Source organism: Pezoporus wallicus, unplaced genomic scaffold (assembly GCF_028554395.1).
Source record: "Pezoporus wallicus isolate ANWC-B61680 ecotype Strahan unplaced genomic scaffold, APGP_CSIRO_Pwel_v1 contig_5922, whole genome shotgun sequence".
NCBI classification, from domain to species: Eukaryota; Metazoa; Chordata; class Aves; order Psittaciformes; family Psittacidae; genus Pezoporus; species Pezoporus wallicus.
In genome coordinates this window covers 2,046,957-2,071,003 of record NW_026637228.1, presented here as the reverse complement: position 1 = coordinate 2,071,003, position 24,047 = coordinate 2,046,957, and the positions used below count along the sequence as shown (strand labels likewise).

Genomic DNA, 24,047 nt, shown 5'->3' with positions numbered 1-24,047 from the left:
GATAACCCAACCAAGCCAGCCAAACCTGCTTCCTTCTTTTGCTAATGAATTGCTAACCTGGGGCACTCCACAAGAATTTCTCCAGTATTTAAAGCTGCAGGTGTATGAGCAATGTGGCATTTCAGCACAGCTTTTATACTGACACGTTACGCCCTTGTCTGGTAATTCTTGGTACTTCTGATTTGTGTCTGAAATCCCAGCTGAGAAATGAGATTCTTCACTTGAGCACTTCAGAAGTCAAAGGCAGAAGTGTGGAGTCACCTCTACATCTTTTGTCTTGAACGTGTCCTCAGGGAAACTTCAATACCGCATAAAAGGAAAAACAAGCTAATATCTTGAATAACTGCAATTAGTCAGGGTTTCATTGTTTCAAGTCACCTGAAAAGTGACACCATCAGCAGCACTGGTGGCTCCCAAACACAAAGCCTACTGGATCAATATTTGTTCAGAGGAAGCAGATACATCCCTTGTCACAAGCAGTATTTCCTGAAGGAACTCTGCTACATCTTGGTGGTCCTTCCTTTCCAATTTGGAATTTCAGATTCTACTAAATTCCATTTTCCAATAAAACTTGTCTTTTCCCAGCATCTTCATTTTATGAAGATGCCAAATATTTTATGATTCAGCTTGTCTTTTTTGTGTGTTTAATTTCTGTAGATCACATCTGGAGATACTTGATAGACTGATGTTAGTCAGTTCCTCCTGATGGGGCTGTTGGGCATTGCAGTGACATGCGCTTTAAAAATGAATTAGAAGCAGAAGGAAAGGACCAGCTAATATTTTATGGCTTCAAAGTTGTGCATAGCAAAATTTAAAGTAAATAGGTCTAGAACAATGCCAAAAGTGGCAAAACACTGGGAGAAACGTGATATGCTTTGAGGCTCTTGTATTTAGAGATCTATTTTAAAATTAAATGTGAGGGCAAATTATTTTTCTCTCTGACTGATAACCAGAGTTTATTTATTGACTGTAAGTCATGGTAAGCAGTTACGATTTCTTTATGTACAAAATGGTACTTTTTAGCTTTCCTATCTCCTCTTCATAGATGTTAGAAGTAAGCCCACAAGGAGAGTTAAAAAAAGGTTACTTTAGGATGGTAGCTCAAGTATTTTCAAAGTATAACTATTGTTCTACATAGACTTTGTGAAAACAAATCCTAGTATCTTCTCTAGCTGCAAGTTTCCTTGTCCTCAATTACTCTGTTGTCTTTATTCCCCTCCTGTTGGGTAGGTAGTGTGTGCTAAGTTTTGTTCCAGATAATTTCATAGTTGTGTTTTGGATAAATGTTCTATTTCTGGATTGAAAATAGAACAAAATAGGATACAATAAAATAATAAATATATTGGGATTTTTCTATACCAAAAGATAAATAAATCAGAATTATTTGCCTTTTTATTTTTTTCTTTCTCCCTTGTCAAAATCATAGCAATGTATTTTCACTGGTTGTACAGAACATCAGTGGTTTTACCTCTTCTTGTGAGTTATGACTTTATACAGTATTTTTCATACCAAAGCAGCTTCTTGGGAAACGATGTATCTATGTTGTTTAACAATTTGTGTTGTTAAATACATAATATTTATTACACATTTTAGAATATAATTATATATTTATTTATTATTTATTACTATTTAACTGTATATACTGTCTATGTTTGTTACATATAGACATCAATAAAATTATTGGATGCAGTTCAGAAATTGCATTTCAAAGGAACTATAGTATATTATCAGTGAGGAACCAATTTAGAAACTTTGCTTAATGTAGGGGATAAGATTATTTAAGTTAATTGTTTTATTAAAAATATTGACAAAAAAAAAGTTGGTTTTCTCACATGCTTTACCAAGCATTTTGCCTACAAAGCCCATTAAGCAAATGTATACTTTTTGAACTGAAACAGAAGATGATTAAAGACTAGAGTAATTGGTAAATTCAAAGTCAATTATTATTGTTCTTATTATACTGAATTGTATAAATTCAGTAGATCATAGATAAATTCTGATTCAGAAGTACAAAATAATATGAAATCACTTTTGTGCTTTTCTTCATTCTACAAACTATAATCTAAACAGTATCAGAAAGTCCTTAGACCTCTAAGCATAAACATGAGCACTGTGTCCAGTTCTGGGGTCCTCAACGTAAGAAGGACATGGAGCTGATGGAGCCAGTGCAGAGGAGGCCACGAGGATGATCAGGTGCTGGAGCACCTCCCATATGAAGACAGGCTGAGAAAGCTGGGGCTGTTCAGCCTGGAGAAGAGAAGGCTGTGTGGAGACCTCGTAGCAGCCTTCCAGTATCTGAAGGGGGGCTATAGGGATGCTGGGGAGGGACTTTTCATTGGGGACTGTAGTGAGAAGAGAAAGGGTGATAGGTTTAAATCGGGGGAAGTTTAGGTTAGATATAAGGAGGAAGTTCTTTACTGTGAGGGTGGTGAGGCGCTGACACAGTGAGCCCAGAGAAGTATTTACTCCATGCTCCATTCCTGGCAGTGTTCAAAGGCCAGGTTGGACAGAGCCTTGGGTGACGTGGTTCAGTGTAAGGTGTCTCTGCCCATGGAAGGGGGGTTGGAACTGGTTGATCTTAAGGTCCTTTCCAACCCAAACCATTCTGTGATTCTATGACAAAAACCCTTCAGTGTAGAAAGTTGAGCCTTGCACTTACTGTCCCCGTTATGAATGTGTTTCTTCTATTGCACTAAAACTGGTAAATTGTTGTACATCAAGCTTTCTTGTTGTCTTATAAAAAAAAAAAAACCAACAACAAAACCCTACCAATTAGCTATGATGAGAAATGAGACTCTTGTGGGTGTGTATTACCAGTGAAAACCAAAGTAAATGTAGTAACTGGGGACTGGCACACAATGATTCTCAGAACTTCATTTATTTGGTTGTATTCATGAAGGAGAAATAATCTTTTTTCAGAATACGTGCAATGGAAGTGCAGATTGCACTTTGGGCAAGTACTGGTTTCTTAATCCTTGGAAATCACATAAAATGGAAGGAATTTAAAATAGATTTTTGATCTAAAATGCTGTGCATATATTTGGCAATGTACTGTATTGCGAGTATCCAAAAATGTTCCCGTTGGTGTCTGTGGTTAACAGAAATCCCCAGGAGGTTTCCACAGATATTGAAAATGCCCTAAGCTGAAGGTATTTAAAATCAAAATGATTTTCATGCCTAAAAAGAACTGAATTAATTATGGCTTACGGCAACCTGGGCCTCTGTATATGGTGAGGTAGACAGTGGAAAAATATTTTTCATGCCTGCGGTGCAGGCTGCAATACTTATCTTATAGTGTTCAGTGTTGATTATATTCCTTTTGCAAAGTTCATTTAGTCATGGACATTTTCATACTGCCAAATGCTGGGTATATGGGATCTTTGTGAGAATTGAAAAGGAAAGAGGTGGGACAAAATGATATTTGTGTAACTTCTGAAGGGAGTTGGTGGGCATTTCGGTTTCTGTTTCCATTCCTCCTTATCTCAATCATGACTCTCTAAGCAGTCATTTCAATCTTCTTCTGCAATAACTTTATGTCGATTGTCCAGTGTTCAGAAGTGGGAAGAGTAAAAGGTGCAATTCTTCCTGAGCTGCTCCAAATGTTAAGGCAATGGAACAATTAAGTGCCAGGAAATACAAGCATGAAGAATGCTTTTGTTACCAAACGCTACTGAATGATCAAAGCCTTATTTCTTGTGGATACTGAAAGATCATGTGAAAGTCTGTAACCTTCACCATAGAGAAATGGGATCTGGATGGCAAATACCGAGGACTAGAGAGCAGTCTAGGCTTCTGTCTGTTCCTCCTATAGTCTGCAAGCAACAGACCTCTCCAAGATATCACCGTTAAGAGAGCGTGTTGCTCAGGGGCTGTGATATTTAAGCTTCCATGAAGTTACTGTTGCTGCTTATTCAAGCTTGGGGGTTTTAACCAAGTACTTATGCCAGTAGTCCTTTGTGCCAAAGAGCGATTAGTAAAAAGAAGGAAAATACGGAAGGGTGACCAAATAACCGGATACAACAACTGCAGATTAAACTAACTTGGATGTTTAATATCTCACTGGTGGTTTGTTATTTAGGTTGCTGATGTATGCTTCCACTGAGTAAACACCTTAAAATTCTGTTAATTAAAAAGAACCTCTGTATCCATTAATGCTGCAGGCATTTATAAACATAGTGCCGGCTTAATGGTAGCTGCTGCCCTTTAGCTTCATGACCAGAATGAGGCAACAAATATGGAACTGGTAATTAATTTTGAATACTGCAGGCTTTTCATCTGACTTCGTCTCATAAACACTAAATTTGAACTGCCTATATTTAAGGTGAAGGCAGAAAGGGCAATTGTGAGTATGGAACATCTTTGGTCTGAGAAAAGACTAGGGGAGGACTTTTCTTACTGGAATTAAGTGGTATAAAGGCAGGGTATATTTGAATACCATGACATGAGGAAAGGTGATGGAAACCCAAAATTATCTCAATAAAATTGTCAAGTGTATTTTTCAAAGAAACAAGATGAAGTATGATTTTCAGGCTTCAAGTAATTAAATCCGTGGAACTTATTGCCAGGGACTATGGGAGTGGAGAAGAGCATAAATGAATCCAAAAAGGAGCTAGACAAAGTCAAGAAGTATCAGTCTTGATTGCTGTGATACAGTCTCTAGTTAAGAAGTCTTAAAGCCTTTCACAAGCAGAGGCTGGCAGGCAGGGCAAATTGTAAGCTCTGCTAGAGCTTTCTTACCATTGTACTTTTCCCATAAGCATCTGAGATTGAACACTACTGAAGGTGTGATGATAGAAAAGAAGGGCATTTGGTCTGTCTTAATGTGAGTTCTGTGCTTAGAAACTATTAAATAGTCTCATACTCATGACTGGTGTAAGCTGTCATAAAGGATGTTGAAGGGTGTAAGAGATCCTTTCAAAGACTGGTTGGATGTCAGGGACATTTAATTGTAATGGGATTGGTTTGTCTCATGTAGCTCTCATAAGAGTTTTACTTGTAATAATAACAGACATAAAGGTAGGAGAAGCTGCTTACTTTTCTCTCTTTCTAGTACTGCAAATTCAAAGCATGAAATAGAATTACAAATTAGTTGTTTTACAACTCTAAAAACCAATGTTGACTTAAAAATCATGATAACTTGAAGGAAAAATAAATGTTGGGTTTCTTTTATTTGTCTTTCTGATGTTTCAGCCTATAAAGTTTGTATAATCTTTCTTGAAACTGTCTTTTCTCTGGAGGCATTTCAGCTCTGGAAAATTGAAATTCTTATGAACCTAGAAACAAGGACATTAAAAAACACGACTAAATTTCATGGGAAGTGGTAACACTTTTCTGTGTTTCCCTGAAGGTCTTCCAGCTCACACTTAATATATACAAAGTGGATTTAATAACCTAGCTTTTGCAAAATAATCCAGAAAACCATAGTAGAGTGGAAGTCTGAGTTCTTCAGGCATTAGACTGAACCAAACATACCCATGACTAGCTGCCGTGATGATTTCCCTCTAGCTCTTGTATTGGGTGGTCCTTCCCTTCTCCTGCCACGTTACTTGAGCTGCTACTCAAGGGGTACCTAATCCTGCTAAGGCTGCTGGAGGCATGTGTCAGAGCTGGCAAAAAGCTGACAGTAGCTCATAATATCTTCCAGTAGCCACTGCTTTCATTAACACTGAAAATACAAGGTGTCCAAGCTGGAGAAGTCGAATTCTTTTGCAGTATAGGAACCAAGGAGGTATTTTGAGGATGCCAGCCACCAGTAGAAACAGGTTTCCCCACAGCAGCTGGCTTCTATGTGGGTAGGGACAGAAACAGGGTGGCAAGTTTGAAGGGGATTATAAAATCTGAAAGCATGACAGAGACTGAAGAAAGGATGTGAGAGACAGGATTGACATGAGGCTGCAGAGATGGCCAAGAGAATGATCCCATTAGAATTCCTAAGGCATGACTGAGTTGTCACATGTTTTGGACATTGGAGGTGTTTGTTTGATTCAAACTCTTAAGCTGTTAAATTTGCCTAGTGGTACCCAAAAGGGGTGGTGGTGGTTGTTTCAATTTTAAGGTCATTTTATTACCTGGACATAAAAAAATTTGAAACCTGTCAATATGAGCTTGTGATTTTTTTTGATGCTTTGACATGGCAGTATTGTGCTAGTTTCAGAAGAGTGTTACGGAGGCAATCAGAGTGAAGTGTCTGCCTTATTTCAGTAACTGTTGAAAGAGAAATGGAAGAAATGGTGTTTTAAATATTAGCAATGCTAGTGGTGATTAAGAACGGCTTGATAGAGAAATTTAACGTAAGAAGCCACAGCTTGGTGACTCTACATGATAGATACTGACCTAATTTTTGGCAACTAAGCCATAAGCATCAGCCTTGATATATCAGACCTAGCATCTGGTAAGATGTCTTACAACTTTTAAAAATTAATGCACAGAGGGATGAAAAACTACTGTATATCAGCATGCTTTTTATCCCTGTCTAAATGCAAATGTTCTAACCAGCCCATAAATATATTTTAGAACTTAAAAGAAAATAAAAAACTTTTCATAGTTGATGTGGTGGAGTTCCAATATTTTCTTGTTTGTGATGTTACATGCTGTTTGTTTAAAAAAATGCCTGTACGTAGATGTTCATGATTGTCTCCACCAGTCAAAATATCATTCTTTATTCAGACGAATAAGCAAGGCTTCAGATTTATTAATATCCTCCTTTTAATGTTGCACCGAAAAGGGCATCATGTCCATGGTTGAAAATGTGATAACTTCAGGGAATTTGTGACCATTGTTGCTTTGTCATTCTAAAGACATTGATTTTTTTTTTTTTTAATATATATAAATCTACAGCTCAAGGTTTTTGGCTCATTGATTTGAACGCTGAATGCTTATGTGGAAACAACTAAATGCCAAACTGTAGATGAATTCAGGCTACTGGGCATACTTAAGTTAACACTGGGCATGACAAGACTGTTTGAGCAGACGGAATGTCATGAATCTTTCTGTGAACAGAAGTCTTTGTGAAAATCTAAGATTTGGCACAGAAACTCTTGTGTTTACTGCCAGCTTCGGCATTCTTAGACAGACATCTGGAGATGTAGGTAGTTACATTATTTCTGTAACAATTCAATGAAAAATCATGACTGCAATCTGTTATTTTGAAAATATCTGTACTCCTGAATGCCCCCTTTTATCTTTCCCCCTTCTCTCTCTCTCTCCGCCCTCTACCCCCACCCCCTGGATTTAGGAGATCCTGAGGATAGACAGTTGAAAATATAAAATGCAGAGCTGCTCTGAGCAGTGAAAAGATTGCTGCTTCTGCTAAGGATTTGTTCTTCCTGCTTGCTACTTTAAGATAAAAAAAAAAGAAAAAGCAAGCGTGCAGGATTTTTGCCATGCAATAACTACTTGGGAAATGCTGGGAGTAATTAGTGTCTTGAAGCTTGCATTTTAGTATGAAGTATGAACTAAAGCCTTAATAAAATGCAGTCAAAAGTCCTGAGCAGTTGCACACGTATAGCAGGAAATCTCCTCTACACAATAGAGATTAAATGCTCCCTGTGCATGCTGTATTCTGCTCAGCCCTCTGCGTTCGGAGCTGGGACCGTGGCAGTCGTTATCTCTAGCAGGTTCCTTGGTGATTTTCAAGCCCTGCACTACCTACCCAAGTGGCAGTGACACCAGCTTTCGCTGAAGCCTTATTACTCTTAAAAGAGCAATTTGGTTGGTTGCACAGCTATTAGGATCAGACAGTCAGGCTTAAAGCTGTCAGTACAACTGCTTCTCATCTTTTTTCACAATCCTGACATCTTTTCTCTTTTCTGCTGGACACGAGCATTACTGTTTTTATCATTCTCGATCAAGCTCACGCTGCAAGCTGAGGAATATATTCCCACAGAAGCCAAAGTGAGGAGCAGAAATTATTTTATAGCTACTGTAGTAGCAGCAGTGCAGGCTGCATGTTGTGGGAAAGAAACCGGATCAGTGAGAAATGTGGCTTTCCTCAGGGCTACATCATTGAGATATTACTTCAGCATCTAAGGAGAGTAAAGCTACTTTTTGCTCTGATTTTTCAATGATTAATCACTCCTTAACCAAACAGAAAGTGTGGGAGAAGATGTAAGATTTTTTTTTTTTTAATATATTTTTTTCTTTTTTTTTTTTTGTAATAACTTGTGGAAATGCTGTTATCAGTGAAACGGGGGAAAATTACTATGCTTGAACTTCTTTTCATTTTGATGTTGCTCTTCTCTGGACCAGCCTTGAGCAAGCTTAGCAGGACCAAAGGCAAACACTGGAAGGGGGGTAAGTGGAAAGCAAAAGTTTTGTAATGGATGTTTGGGAAAGATTCTGCATTAGAGGTCATCTAAGGAGAATACCTATGCTGTTTTGAGTGACTCAGATTTCAGGTTGCCATGTGGGCTTGCAATAGGATGCTGAAAAGAGAGCATGGAGTTTAATTTGTTTTCTTGTTAGTTTGCTTAACTGACTCTGTAAGGGATGTATTCCTTGCAGGAATTTTAGTTTGCATTTTACCATTAGCAGAATAACATTTAAGGCCTGTATACAAATAAATGTATGCTATTTAGAAACGAGGCTGTGTGGTTTTTTTTTTTTGACTATGAGAATTCAGATTAATCTTTTTGTTCTGGAGACTCTGGGACAGGTGCTTGTGGCAGTGTTGCAAGAGATGTTACCCCCATTATAGGGGGTTATAGTCTTGGAAAAGAAGAGGAAAGCAGAAGAGAGAAAGCAAGCAGCCTATTTTGAGAGCAGAATTGTTAGTGTATGTGGTAAAAATGACTAGACAGACATTCTTTTAGAGTACATGAATGTTGTGAAATGCACTGCCAGCAGCACTAATTGGCTGACTGGCTATGTCAGTGTTGATGTGTTAATAAAGATAAATTGCGTTAACTTTATTTAAAAAAAATTGTTGGGCTGAAAAAAACACTTATGATTTTTTGAAGGCAGCAATCCATTTTCCTCTTCTGTTCAAAACTGCTGAGAAGATTTACCCCGTAGGCTTTGTGAACTGTTCGCTGAATGTGCCTTCTCATAAAGTTCACTTTGTTTTGCTTCTTTGCATGATATTTGTTTATGGAAAACACGGGTTACTGAGGTCTCGTAATCAGATAGCTCAGTGAGCATAAATGTTATCTCATAACTGTTTGGACTGAAGGATTGAGGTTGTAGATGACTTGATGTTTTCTCCCTGGTTGTTTCTTGATGTTACTGATTGGAGGCACCCCAGGATATTTTTTTCTTCTTTTCTCCCCCCCTTACAAGTGTTGCCACAGCATGGTGTGTTTATCACAGCTTTAACAGCACTTCCAGTTTTCCTCTGCTGTCAGTATTGTGATCTGAGGTTAAAGAGTAGCATCAACATTAAAAAGAAGTTTTAATAATTTATCACAACATCTCAGCAGGAGACTCCTCCCTCCCCCCACCCCCCGTATTTCCCTTTATTGCCTTTAAAGATATCACAAATCTTCCACCTACTGTACCTTCAAGGGAAAAAGTTGCAGCACACACTTAACCTGGACTGTTAATGCAGCACAGTATATCTGAAAATTATTTCCTGGTCCTGTAAATCACATTATTGCATGTATCTCACAGTGCTGCTGCTGGCTATCCTTGCTTATAATTACAGGCTGCTATTTACTCTGGGCAGCCTGACCTCCTGTCAGAGGTATGTGAGTCAGGAATATATGTCACTGTCAAGTCCCTGGGATTTAAAAAATGCTGTTAACTTTTTTTCCTTTTCTCCCATTTTCAATTAAATCTGGTAAATGAGAGGTGTATTGCTTTAGTCTCTTGCCTGCCCTCTGATAGAAGCAAAGAGCTCTACTGAAGAATTTTTATCATGGGTACAAAATAATCCCTGAATCTGAGTGCAGAAAATAATACCTTAATATGGGTTGTTGGTTTGTTTTCTTAGAGGTGTTCTTTGCAGCTGCAACAAATATAAGGAATATACCTGTTTCGAGGTGGCTAAGAAGCAATTTGTCTTCTTTACTCACAGGTCTTGAATCAGCCAAAAACTAGACATACCTGCTGTACAGTAGTTTTTTCATACATAGATGTTATTTTGAGAGTTGTGTGACTTTAAGATGATGCATGCTTTCCAGTGAAAGTTCCAAGTTCAGGATCTGACAGAACCTATGTCTTCTGGTGTCATGTAGTCTGAGCGTTTCTGACTTCCAAAACATGTTATATGCACTTCTCTTTCCATTAGACATTAAGGATCAGCTTTTGCTTATATATCAACACTGTAAATTCTTTTTATTGGTGTTCACATGGAGCTTAGTGTTGCTTGATGAAATTTAAGCATGCAAACCTCACTGGAGCACACTGGGAAGCCCATCCCAAAATGGAAGCAGATACTTATTTTTGTTGAAGAGGTTCAGGAGAGCCAGACACCTGCATACCACCTTCTAGCTCTATTGTTCAGAAGGAAAAGGTGATGCTGAATGCACATGTCCAGAAATGCATTGTATGAATCATAGTATAGGTATACTAAGGTCAGTTTCTGTGGTGGACAGCAATACCTGATTTAGACTATCCTCTGAAGTTTTTCTGTGCCCCTTACTGTTTCAGCAATGCTGTGAAGTAAAGGCGTCTTTGGAAAGTGCTGGTTTTCTGTATCTGCATAGACCCTGATCATGATCAGTCCAAGTACAGGTTAATGAAGCTGGAGATTCTGTTGGTATAACTAAAAAAAATAATAATAAATTCATTGCTGAAGATACAAGCTCTGAGAAGACATTTTCTGTGGTGTTATTGTGTAGTTTTCTGTATTATTTATGAGAAAAAACTCTATTCACCTGTAGTTTTCTCCTTGGAATTTGCTTTAAAAAATGGCTACCCACAAGTAAAATAAAAGGATTTATGGGTCGAAATGGTTTTCTGATTTAGTTGTAATGTCAGGTGTCAGGGAATGAAATGAGTCTTATATGTGGATTTGGAGAAATGTAGAGGAGAATTGTTTTTCTAGCTGTTTTTAAGTTTTTACTCCAGACAACTTTTCCAGATAATTCATGTGAATGCAGTCTCTAGATGTGCTTTAACCCAGGATTTATAAACTAATGATCAAGATAAAATGAACTTTTAAAGCAGAACCTGAAAGTACAAATCAACTGGGTTTTTTTTCGCCTTTGACCCAAAATAAGATGCCATGGTTCAAGTTTTTAAGAAAGATTTATAATATGGAGAACAAAAAACTAGGAAAAGAAGATTAAGTACTCTTTTAAGTTTACCTTCAGTCGGAAAGCAGATTTGAAGCATTGCTAATGCCTATCCCCTCCTGAATTTATTTCCACAGTGTTTTCATTCCGTCATATATCATGAGGGGGTAAAGACAGGGGGAATTACTTTTCCAGTGTATACATCCATATGCACATATATGGGCTTTGTGTCCATCTATTGGCATCTGTGAGAATATGGAGACTGGAATCATAGAATCAACTAGATCATCAAGTCCCATCTTTACTCCAGGACTGCCAAGTCCACCACTAAACCATGTTACCAAGGGCATCTACAGTAAGTTGCTGATTTGTGTCATGCTTGGGAATCTTCCCAACACGCATACTAATAGTATAGTAATAATAATTCCTGACCAGGGAAAACCAGGGCAGTTATCCCCTTTCACAGATCTTCAGCAATATCAAATGTTCCCTTCATCTGTGTGTAGTACATCTCATTGGATGAGCATCACAGACCAATGTAAGTGGGACCAGGGACATGGTTGTCTGGGCTATTGCTCCTGGGACTTCAGCCTGTTGAGGAGCTGGCAAGGCTAAGCCAGTGCCAGTACACAGAAAATGCCACGTATGGTGGCTGGGTATTACCTCAGCTGGCAAACAGCAAAATGTGTGGGGAGAAGAAAATCACGCATGATGCTTGTCTTCCTGCAGACATCAGTGTACTTCACAACTCTGCGTGAAGGCTGAGTGGCAGAAAGTGTTCAGAGGAGAAGAGCTGAAGCCATTAGGACCATCGCTGCTCTTAGTGGACATTAAGTCTTTAGTCATAGTTCAATCACAGGATAGCTGTGCCTTCTCTGGCCATCAGGCACATCTGAAGAGCCTGAACCTTTATGTGGTGACCTCCATAACAGGATTTGGTCCATCTGATGATGGGGTGGTCCATCTGACCACCCCAGCCAAAAGGCTGAGGGATGATCCTCAGGATTGAGGCAAACCTTGATGAGGGTGCAAAGAGAGACCCTGTGCATGCCCCAGGGTGTCCTTTGTGAGAGCAATACACTAGCAGTGCCAACAACACCACCCAAAAGTAAAAAGAGGCCTCAAGGGTTGAGGAGAAGAGTCAGAGATGAAAAGACTTCAGAGGGAAGGGACCAGATCTGGGGTTGGGAATGCAAATTAAATATGCCTTTTCCTCAAATGTTGTTTGTTCATGTCTCCCTTGTGGTTCACCAGAAGAATTTCCATTTTCAGAACTAAAAGTGTGAATGGAGTTACTTATGATCAAATTGGAGAAATAACATTAAAATGCAACCACAGTGTAACACCCCACAGAAATAGATGAGGGTGGTGCCTGTCCTCTCAGTCTTCATGGAAGTGGAGCAATAGTCTCTTTAATGACTAAATCAAAGTTTATTATGCCGGTGATCCAGCCTTATATTTCAGTTTCAATTTCAGCTCTATGTCAGTTTAATCATTTTTATGGCAAAAGGTACCAGTGTGAGAAATCTTAAGTGTCACTGGCCAGGCGTTGCTGGTAAGCGTGATACGGAGCTGTATGCATGAGATTCAGTCTCCCTACAGATTGATCAGCACATGTATTATTTAGGATGCGTGTAATCCATCAACACTAGTTTAAATGTTTTCTGGAAATCAAAAGATTTGCAAATCTTTTTATAGGTCAACGTAAATCAAAGATCAGCTCAAACCAAAATCAACATAAGTCAAAGATTAGCTCAGAAGAGAAAATTCTGTAAACTTTCTTCCATATAGAAAGCAGCACCCCCCGCTTCCCCGCCCCCTCCGACTTTCTGAATTTGGAGGTAAAGTATTAGATTATTACAGTAATGGCTAAAGTCTTAGAGTTGGAGGTATGTTACTGGACTGCTGCTTGCTGCCTGTAACTCTGGACACCCAGACATCTCAGGTAGGTGGACATTTGCATATAAAACAAATTTGCAGCGCATACACACTGAGTTTGGTGGAAATAAGGCCTTGAGATTTTCTGCATTTGTAATAAAGAGTCTCTGCATGGTCACAAAGTCCCACACATCAACAGCACTGGTAATTGTTATAGACATTTAGATGTCTTCTTGGCAGCCATTCAAGAATACTATTCACTTACCCCATAGGGAAACTCACAAAGCTTTTTTTCCTCCGGGAGGAGCTTGTATTGATTTGCCTCAAGTCCACAGAGTGCTGAGGATAAAGGGGTGGAGGGTGGGACTTTTGAAGAACGGGGAGTAGACAGGAAACGTTTATGTGGATGCAGTTAGCCTGGGCTTTTAGTGAGAATTATCCTTATGCTTCAGCATGAGGGGACTGATTGGATGTGGTGAGGTAGAGCTTTTGGTGTGGTAGTCGAGTCACAACACTTGGAAAGCACAGTCAGTTGTGCCGATATGATTCACTTGTGTAGTTTCTGTGATTTGGGGGGGGTAATGCTTCATATAGTTTGCCATTTGTCTATTGAAAGTAATTTATTTAATGTTATTTCAAGGATAAGGTGCATGAATTCTTTATCATGTGGTATGACTTTCTTAAGTCGTGTGACATTAAATATGCTGCTATGCACTTGTACATTGGAAAAGCTTATGAAATGCTGACCAAAAGTTTCAAACTCGGTGGCCTAAAATGATTTTACAGAAGCGACCTGATTTTGTGTAGTAAAAAAATTAATAGTTTTTTGGTAGCTTCCGAGGGAGCTCAATGTATTTGTAAGGTGGCTTGTGCATAGATAAGGATCTAAAAAGCTAATTTTAGAAACTGAGGACTCTAAGTGTGGATTGGCAGTTTTAGTTTAACTGCAAATATATAAAGTGTGTGACTACACACAATATGGGACTTGATGTACTGAAGATGTTCTAATAGTTCTGCTTTGAATATACTTTAAAGGGAAAAGACTATTTGGTTACTGAGTGACTGTGAAATTAACTGCATTTTATTCAGTCTTCTGTTTTCTTTAAAGTCTAGATTTAGCCTCTATCCCATGATAACAAGCAAATTTTTGCACCTTCTTTTACACCACCTTCAGAGTGAAATCTGAATTCAAAAGGACTCTGATGACGTGTGAAGCTTCCCATTTATATTTTGTTGGAGCACATGGCCTTTGCTTGTCTGTTTTTCATCTCTTTGAAGACATCTGAAATACCATATAGAAGTCTGGTAACCTGTATTAAAACTCGTGCAGGTGGAGATGACAAAGATGAGGGCAATGGAAAACCAAGTCTGTGAGAGCTTTCTTCCCAACTTGAAGGGAAGGAAAATGACGGGGTTATTTCAGTCACGAGGGAGCAAACGTGGGGAAGATGCAACATCTACTCAAGACCAGAGCAGTGCTGGCAGAAAGCCAAACAGTAACAAATAAATGTAGGTGGGAAGCTAGAAGAGTCTTTCCAAACATCATTGGGAAGGGACTGCCAGCCGCTGGCAGATGAAGTCAGCCTGAGCTGGGTTTCCATAGTCTCCTTCAACCTCTGCCATTCCTCCCTGCAGGGTCTCCCTCAACCTCCTCCAGTTGAGGAGAAGGTTGCTAGTGCTTGTGCACATCTTCTGGCACCCCTACTAAGGTTGTTGATCCAGCTAGTACTTAGCTGTATTAGTATAGAGGATAGCATTAATCTAGCTGATGGGATTCCTTCATTTGCACACTCTCTAGTTGAGGGGGAGCCTAGTATGCAAGAGGGCTATGGCCACAATGGAAGAGAAGCAATTGTGATTAAGGCTCGGTTTAGGCTGGTTCAAGCTGGTACATAACGTTAACCTGCAGTTCTGGATTATTCAGAAGAAAGAGAAAAGAAGAAAAAAAAAAAAAGAAAAAGATTTAATAAGGTGGTGCCTTCCTTTGAATCCTATGTCCACATCCTGTACTTGGAGCCTTGCTTGAAATGTTTGCTATCATATTAAAAAGTATGTTGATCAAACAGTTATAAAACAGAAGGAATATTTAAATACTCTTCTCCCCCTTCCAGCATACACATCCCTCTCCTTTGGTTATTTGCATTTTTTGGTTTTTTTTTGTAAAACAGATTTTGGAACCACCATAAAGCGTTAGTGACATTAGAAAACTAGCAAGCACAAGCAAACTGTCTTACTTTGGTCCACAAATAAAATGAACTTGTGTAAAGCACCTGTTAGGTGTTGAAAGAGCACAGATCAGATGTGCTCTTTCAAAATGATGAATAGGCTTAAACACATATTACAGTCTCTAAGAAAAAGTTGTTTTGGCTTTCCCTTTCTAACAGTTTTGAAAGACAGTGATGTTCGTCAGTTAAACACTATTGATTTTTGACTTCAAAGCATGATCTGAAGAGTACTTAGAGTACATTACTTCTTTCAAGAGCCATTACTAAATACCTTCATGAAAACTTCCTATAGTACATTCAAAATTAGCGGTGGGAGGGGGAGGGATTATGTGATGTTTTTGCATATGATTTAGTTTTGGTAAATGATATTTGAATTGCCAACAATAGAAAACTTCTGATGTTTTAGAGCTGCTGTTCAATAAGGACAACACCTCCAATAGAAATTACTTTTTCAGTCATTTATATCTGAATCATAAAATCTTGTTCTTGGCTTAATTATGCCATCTTAGCTCTCATCCTGGCACTGGTTTCATCCTACTAGTTTTGAAACTTCATCCTCTTATGTTAGCTGAATAGTAAGACAATTTTGTGGTTGCATGTGTGTGTTGTATAGAGCAGTGACTCGCAGTAATTCAGAAACATCAAAAAGTTTTTCTGTTTTCTAAGGTTTTCCCTCAAAACTGGTGTTTTTCATTACTGTGTTTCCTTTCATAAGGAAATTAAATGAAGTGATGGAAAAAAAACAAGATAAGAAAAATTGAGTTTTGTTTGCAGAAATGCTTATGACTCAGCAGAAGCTGCCAGAGATAATGACTTTCAGCCTTTCCAAAAATCAAGGTTTTGATATGACTAACTCCTCTTTCCTCCGGACTCCTATATCTTCTGAATACCAAGTGTCTTTGCAGCCTCCCCATTTCCTTTCAGGCGTGGGCATGCATTGTGATGAGACTTCATTGGTACAATTCCTGCTGTGGTTCCAAGTACAGCATGGTCACAGTGGCTCAAAGAAGCAGCAAAATCTTACTCTTCACTGTCTTTCCCATGCAGAATGCTGGATAATGACAGATGACAGTCCTCACATTAATGCCTCACATTGCTTTAGCTAATGATTCAGTTTCCACCAGCTGGATTTTGTGTGTTCTTTCAAAGTGTATTTGGTCATTTTTTAAAGTTTTAGAGAGAAAATCTGGGGTCTACCACACTGCCAGAGATTGTTGCCTCTGGCTTGGTAATTTAACCTTGCTATAGGTCCATTGTACTGCCAGTGGAAAAAGACATGAAAAGAATCCTTAGCTTTGTAAATAGAAGTAAAGGAGTAAATGGCTTCTTCTGCACCTACTGCCTTATTTAGAGAAGAAATGGAGCTGTGTGTAATATTTGATACAGAAAAACTGGAGGAAAAGAGAAAAAAACAGAATTTTTCTGAAAACTATAGAAAATATTTTTGTGAGAGGTTGAAGGAATTTAGTCTGTTCAATTATGGAAAATTTGAGAGGCAGCTTTCATGCAGTTTAAGCATGTCACTGAATTTCTTCTCCTGTGAATGTCCTTAAAAATTTAGGGAAAGTTATTGCAGGAATGGGTAAGTGAAAACCTATGTCAGATGCATTTCTAAAAGCATTCTTCAGTTATATTTTTAAATCTTACTGATGTGTGTGCCTGGTAGTAACTGGAATGTACTTGGAATCTTTGTTATACTTGTTATAGGCAAGACTAATTCCACTGAAATTTATGAAATTATGCCACTTAAAATGAGAGGAGAATCTACTTTTGAGTCTTAGCTGCAATATCATCTATTGGATAATCAGTCAGGGCAGTTTTCACCAGATAATGCTTGTGTAATAACAGATTTAGGGAGCTGGAAAAAGACTGATGTGAAGAGAGCACAGAAAAGTCCTAGGGCTGATGAAGACAGAAGAAAAATTGTGACACTGATGCAGTTCCCACTGTGGTAGTGTATTTCTCACTAGTTAGTGTAGTTTCATACTGCTAGTGATTTTGGAAAAGCTTGAGAATCTGTCTACAGTCCTTATTTGCATATATCTATCAGTTTGTGAAGTATCTAATTGAGCTATTGCTATCTGTCCATTTGATTATCCATGGACTTGATATTGGTTCATACACTAGGAGAGAACATGTTTTGGAGAATTACTGTCTGCTCTGCCATCAAGAATCAGTAGTTCTCAATTTGTGTGCAATTTCAAAGATACTGTAAAACTTGGGTTAGTAATACATGTTTAATAAAAAAGGAACGAATGCATACTTAATTTAAGGCTACAGAGCACTGTGAAGGGTAAAGAGTTCAATAAAAATCTGACAACAGTCAGTTTTCACATTTTTTGTTGTTATTTTCTCCACTGCTAGACTCCTTGGCTTCTGCTTTAAAACAGTGAAAGTCTTGAAATTTGAGTAATGTTCTTGTTGTTGGTAGTCACTGGGGGAAAAAAACCAACAACAATTCAGGTTCTGCTTTTTTTAAAAAAATCTATTTCCTTCTTTTCCAATTGAAAAAAAGAAATACAAAACACCTAACTTTGGAATGTCGAAGAGCAGCAGCGGGGAAATAGGAGAAGAAATAAAGAAGTAAACCTCACTTACTTCCTTCATGCTGTTCAATTGTGTGTTTTGAAGGAAAAATATCTTTTAAAAAGGAGGTTGTGGGACTTGAAAAATGGAGTTGCAGAAGAGTTACAAAGGTAAGCTCTTCAAAGTTACTGGTGGAGCCTCAATTGTGCAGTGTGTGAAGACAGACACTCTACAATGTATGAGGGCAAAGACACAGATTTTGTACTCTGAGGAAAAAAGCCTCTTAGATGACATTTACATACAACTTCGTTTCAGCCTCTTCAATGAGTAGATGTTCTATGAGGAGCATCTACTGTTTCTGCTTGCATTCCTTTAAAAATAACTTTGTTAATGCATAGGTTTTATTATTGCGAGGAGAAATTCTCTGTTTAACATGATCTCACTTTACTCTTTCTACAGCAGCCTGGCACAGGTTATATTTAAAAATCAGACTAATGGAATTTCACTCCTTGAGCTGTCTTTAGGAGCCTGTTCTGCATTACAGCTCCTGGACACCAGCATTTTATATCTGCATGTTGGTCATGCTGTCTCTTATCTTCTGCTTTGGTCTTCATGTTCAATGCACGGATTCTTCTGCTTGTCAGTTGTATTCTGTTTAGTTGTTTTTTTTTAAAGACCTTTTACAAGTGGTTATCTGCAAAGGTTATTTATCAGAGAGTTCTTAATTTATTTCAGTCAGCTTTAATAGCTTTATTACTGTATTTAAACAGAAAAATACTGCTATTAATAAATTTTACCTTGAATTGTTCCCATATGGATAGATAGACATTATATTGCAGGCCATGAGGAATGTGTAGGCGCATTTTTGTTCCTGGCAGCATGTTTTGCTTAATTTTTATTCTTTGGAAAATATGGCTCAGAATCTTGACTGATTTCCTTTCTTGTGCCCTTCGATGGTATATTGTTGCTCTTTAATCTGAAAGGAACACAGAAACTGGTAAAAGTTTTTGTACTCTTCAAATTACAAAAGATGCATTTTCTTTTATCTATTCTGTATGTGTATCTACTTTGTAAACTTCCTTAAAGCCTAGTTTAAACAAAGGCTATGCTACAAAACCCTGCATGTGCTCTTAAAGTACAGCTGATGCAGAGAAAGGGAGATGTGTTTAGAACACAGGATAATACAATGTATTATGCATGCAAATTTACTTGATCTGTATTGGTCTTTTCAATTCTCTTTCCAAACAATGAACATGGTAATTTCATTTTATAGATAATGTAGTTTGAGGCCCTAAATCAGTTTAGCAGTACACATTTTTGATTCATGACAAGGCCAGTTGCTAGCTCTAAATGTATCTGTTCATAATCTCTTCAGCAGAAATGCAGCAGTGACTGATATATTTCATGGCACTTACATTGCCTTTGCATATTGGGAAAGATCACAAGATGATCTATATGATTCATTGATCAGTAGAAAAGCTGTAGACAGTCACCACAGAATGAAATTTTGCTATACATTTTGAAAGAAAAATCATATGAAGACTCCTTTCCTGACATTCTGTGACCACCGTCTTCCACAGATATTGTGATTTGGATTTATGTTGTTTTATTAACTCTATATTATTTTTATGTGATCATGTGAACATTTGTATTGTTATGTTGGGTTCCAGTTTTGCATTACAATATCAACAATGGCTGGAAGTAAAATCCTTCCTATGAGCCTTTCTGATTTATTCCTCTATTGCCCTGCATGCAAGCTGAGCACAGACTGAAGACTAGCTTGAAGATGGGTCTTTTTTGCTGCTTGGTCTGCAGGACGAATTTGCACTAATCCACATAACTGCTAATAAGCAGCTTGTCATCCTTTAGTAAATTATCCTGTTAGTTTTCAAAAACCCTGTAGATAGAGGCTTTTATAACAGTGTTAAAGGTGCAGCAAGAACTGTCATTTAACTTGGTGAAAATGCAAAGGAGATGCCATTTGTATTGATTCCAATAGATTTTTGTCTTGTCTAATGGGATTTATATTTTTTCTATGAACTTGTATTGAAAAAGAGTGAAAACAACTAATGGCGAGACAGAGCCAAGACATTCTAAGTTCAAAAGTAACTCAAAACTTTCAATTTCTCATGCATGCCATTGCATCCATAGTTTCTAAGGCATCCAATCACATCTGCCTCTTTGCGAAGGCAGCGACGTTAAAATGGGCTGAAAATGGCATCCTTTCACTTTGCATTAAAGCACACAGACCAGCACTCAGCTTTGTGCATTTTGAACTGTCTGCAATAAAAGTTTTAAGAGATAAGAAGCTTTTTCTATTTCAAGGTTGCCATTAGCCTGAATAATACATAAACATGGGAAAAGGTCTGAAGTCCTTTTGAGGATCATACTATTGCTTCAATTAAATTATACATCATTATCACAGCTGCCAAGCCTGGTGTGGGATTTTAGCCCCCTATCTCACTAAATGTTCTATGTAGCTGTCTTGTCCAATTCTTTTTTCTTCTTTTTTTTTCTTCTTTTTTCCCTAAGCAGCAATAGTGCTCTTTGAAAAAGCTAGTTTAACAGAATAAAGTGGAGGGTGAGATTTGGTTAATCAACAAAGAACACTGAGGTGTCAACAGTCAAGCACCATGGGAGGAAGTAGGTCAACGGTCTAGCCTTAAAAACCACTAGGGAGAAATCAAACACTATTAAGTCATGACATACTATGTTCCCTTTGAACTAGGGCTGTGTACACTCCTTCTGTCTGTGGAGTGGTTTGCAGTGTAGTTCTGAGTTGATCATGAAACCCCACGTGAAAGCAGAACTGCTAGGGCTACCCACTAGGGATGCTTTCAGTAAATGTCCACATAGCTAGCAATGACATTGAAATGCAATCTGGACAGACAGATTCTTTGTCAGTTTGTCCATCTGTGGTTCTTTCAGACTACAACCCAAAATTTTCACAGTGACTTGTCATACTGCAAATGAGTGTTTTCTTGGGTCTCAGTATGATACCAAATTATTCAGTCATCATAATAGATGTCAGCTAGTTATTACTTCTGGAGTGGCTTTGGCGTAAATATAGGATACAGAGAACTATTACTGCATACTTAAGAAAATCATACTGGCTTTGTCTATTTTTATTTATTCCTATAATATCCTCTAGAAGTATTAGAAGTGTTTTGATTAGTTAATTACGCTATTCGCACCACCAGTCCCACTGCACTTGCTATTAATTTTATCAGTTTGCTGGTCTTCTTCATACTAATATTAATAATTGTTCTGTCTTGAGTAGCCACATATTAAAGACTGAAATCAAGGTGGCATTGCAGAGTTTGGTGTGTAGAATATTTATTTAGAATTTTACTCTACCATTATGCTGAACAGGCCATTGATTCAGTGGATGCTTGACATGCAGATTAATGACGTACTGCTTGAATGGTAACATTTGATACTAAAACCTGAATGGGCCAGGGGTATCCCTGCATTTCAAGTTGGACTGAAAAAATCTGATAAAAATCCAAACTTTTGTAGGAAATCTTCGCACAGTGACTTGTAGCCTGCTGCACTGGCTGGTGCCTTACCTCCAGTACATCTACCTGCCTACATGCATTTCCGATTATGTCGGCTTTGATGTGTTCTACGTCAGTGTGACTTCCTGGTGACTTCCTGGTAGAGTAGCAGTTTGCAGAGTGGCAAAAGAATATTTAGTGTATTATGGAGAGAAATCAGACCATATAGGTTATTATCGCAGCATTTGAATTTATGGAATGTAGTTGGAAATCCCCTAAATACATTAAACTTTGTGACCTGTATATTTTCGTTCCTGTTTGAGGGACAGAGAAGTTTTACTAGGAAATGCATTATGGATTTTTTCAAGTCTATTAAACAACTAAACTATAATTTCTTAATCCCTTATCCCAGTATTGCTCTGATGCAGGTTACTTAAGAACTGGTTGGAATCCGTGTATGTTCCCAACTTGTCTGTATTTGCAGCTTTCAGTCATTTTTCTTAAGCCCAAGTCTGTGATTTCTCCATCATTTGTGTCATCAGAATGGCATTGAGTTAGAGTATGAAGCATTCCTTTTTGGTGGTTTGTTCTGTGTTTGTTCCTAAGACTGGAAAATACCACCTTTTTGTTTTGGGATATCGGTTATGTTTTAGTATAGACCTTAGAAAAATGCAGAAGCTTTAAGCCAGTGCAGGTTGTCAGACCAGCTACATAAAGAGTTAAGGTTTTGCTGTTCTGTTGCAGTGCTGTTTTATACGCATTGCTGCTGATATTGAAAGAGGAGAAGTAGAAGCACCTTCCTCAATCATTTTTTTCAAAATGACTTGAAAAATCTGTTCTGCAGCATGTGACATATGCCCTTTAAAACTGCTACTGTGCTGCTGCCTTCTCTGATCAGTATGGGCCATAAATTTTGCATGGGTTTAGAAGGAACTGCAGCTAGTGTACTTGAAATAGTTAGCAAGATGCTGCTGAAATATATGGACAAGGCACATTGGCAAATGGGTCTTTGTAGACAGGCATCATTACCAAGATCCATGTGTGTAGAGTTGCATAAGCCTGAGGAGCACTAAAGGCCAGCACTCACGGGAACCTAATTTTGGATGAATGGAGTCCTTAGATTCATTGTGATATAGCACATAAATGAAAATACCAAATGTCATTGACTTGTCAGTGAAAAAGTAGCCTAAGCTTTGTAACAAATAGATCAGTGATGTGTATTTGGGAGCTTCGTGACATATTAAAGTAGTTTATGAGGCACGATTTGTTTTGGTGGTCTGCTCTGATTGATGGTGTGCTATCTGCCACCGATTCAGCTGTTGTGGTATGTTTGTAATAAATGTTTGTTGTGAGACAGTGCTAAATGTGTTCCATCTAAATCATTCATTACTTATAACAAGTTTCACTGTATATGAATCAAAGGTTGTTTATTCTTGCCTTTCAAAGGATTTATCATGTTGAAGCAGCTCTATCACCTCCAGAGGGGCAGCTGTATGCTGAAGTGCTCAGCCCCTTTCAAGCATGCCTACTGCAAACAGTACAGAAAGTTAGGCAGCAAGCAGTGTTATGTTAAATAGTACTTTCCAAAGGATGTTATCTTTTTCAATCTAGCGCTCCTGTTTCTTTTCTTTTTCCCTTTTTTGGGTGTTGCAAACAGAATATCGGAAAGTATCAGAAATAAGCCCTGAGGGACAAGGAGGCAACATTCATGCAACAACTGCGACGTGTCAGAGAAAGCGCATCAGTGGGTGGGATTTTTGCTGATGTTTCGTTACCAGTGTATCACTAGTTCGTCAGAAAACTATACAGGATGTATGCAGTACCCACAGGAGGATTTCTCTTTCTTGAAAGTGCAGACTGAACCATCCTTAAGCAAACAGCATACTTTGTTTACTCTTGAATGGTAGGAAGAGGGATGCTTTTTCCCCATGGGCCTTGTCTGTCTTTCCTCTAAAATTCAAGTGGAAGAGGAGAGCTCCTAAGGAGTAGCATTGCAGGGTGATCAGTATAGAAAATATTAGTTCACTTTCTATTGTCTAAGCACTGATTTTCATTTTTATGCAGCATCTGAAAGAAAGAGAACTTATTTTTGTCTTTCAATAGCCACTAGGAAGTAAAAAGTATAGAAGAAATGTAGCCAGAGTAACAGACATCTTTAAAGTGAACTAGAATTCTTAACAGAACAAAAATTTGAGTACCTGTTAACTTGAAATTTGAATGCTGTTGAGTTTTAACTATTCTTTATGGGCATTTTTTCAGGTAATATAACAATGTACACTAGAATATAGATTGAGAAAATAAGGTAGAACTTTTTAAATACTTTGGCTATTAGCAGTTACATTTGAATCATAACAGATATGCAAATCTCTAGATGAGGTAATTTCTCCAGTGTCCTTGGTCCCTTATAATATTAAAAGAAGCAGACCTTGGTGCCAAGCAGTTAATAAAATAGAGAATCAAGTTTGACAAAGAGTGGAAAAGGAAACAGAGTAGAACGACTTGCCAAAGCAGTCCAGGTTTGATACAAGGAAAATATCTTCTTACTCCTGATTGTCAATTCATTTTTTAAAAAGTTTTGTATGCAGTACAGTGGTAAACACCCGTATTATATGCTGGAATTTGGGAAGAAGCATGTGGGTGCTTTTTTTCATGATTTTCAGAAAGAAAGAAAACAGCACAGTATTACAGAGTTAAAGTTGCTGTAATGATGTGTTGCAGCTGTGCAGCTGCAGCATCAAACAGTGGAA

At 38.0% G+C, this 24,047-nt stretch overlaps 1 protein-coding gene across 18 annotated transcripts in view; it reads left to right on the top strand.

Annotated features, from left to right (window-relative positions):
- Positions 1–24,047, top strand: part of ROBO2 (roundabout guidance receptor 2) — a 1,076,913-nt gene that overhangs the window by 169,177 nt on the left and 883,689 nt on the right. For 16 of the 18 annotated variants that reach the window (XM_057404343.1, XM_057404336.1, XM_057404341.1 and 13 more), the window contains exon 1: positions 8,161–8,292. The exons of the other annotated variants lie outside the window; for them this stretch is intronic. In XM_057404343.1, the coding sequence (XP_057260326.1) occupies positions 8,169–8,292 (124 nt within the window). In that variant the 5' untranslated portion in view covers positions 8,161–8,168. Of the gene's footprint in view, positions 1–8,160; positions 8,293–24,047 lie in introns of those variants that run through there. 18 annotated transcript variants of the gene reach the window in all.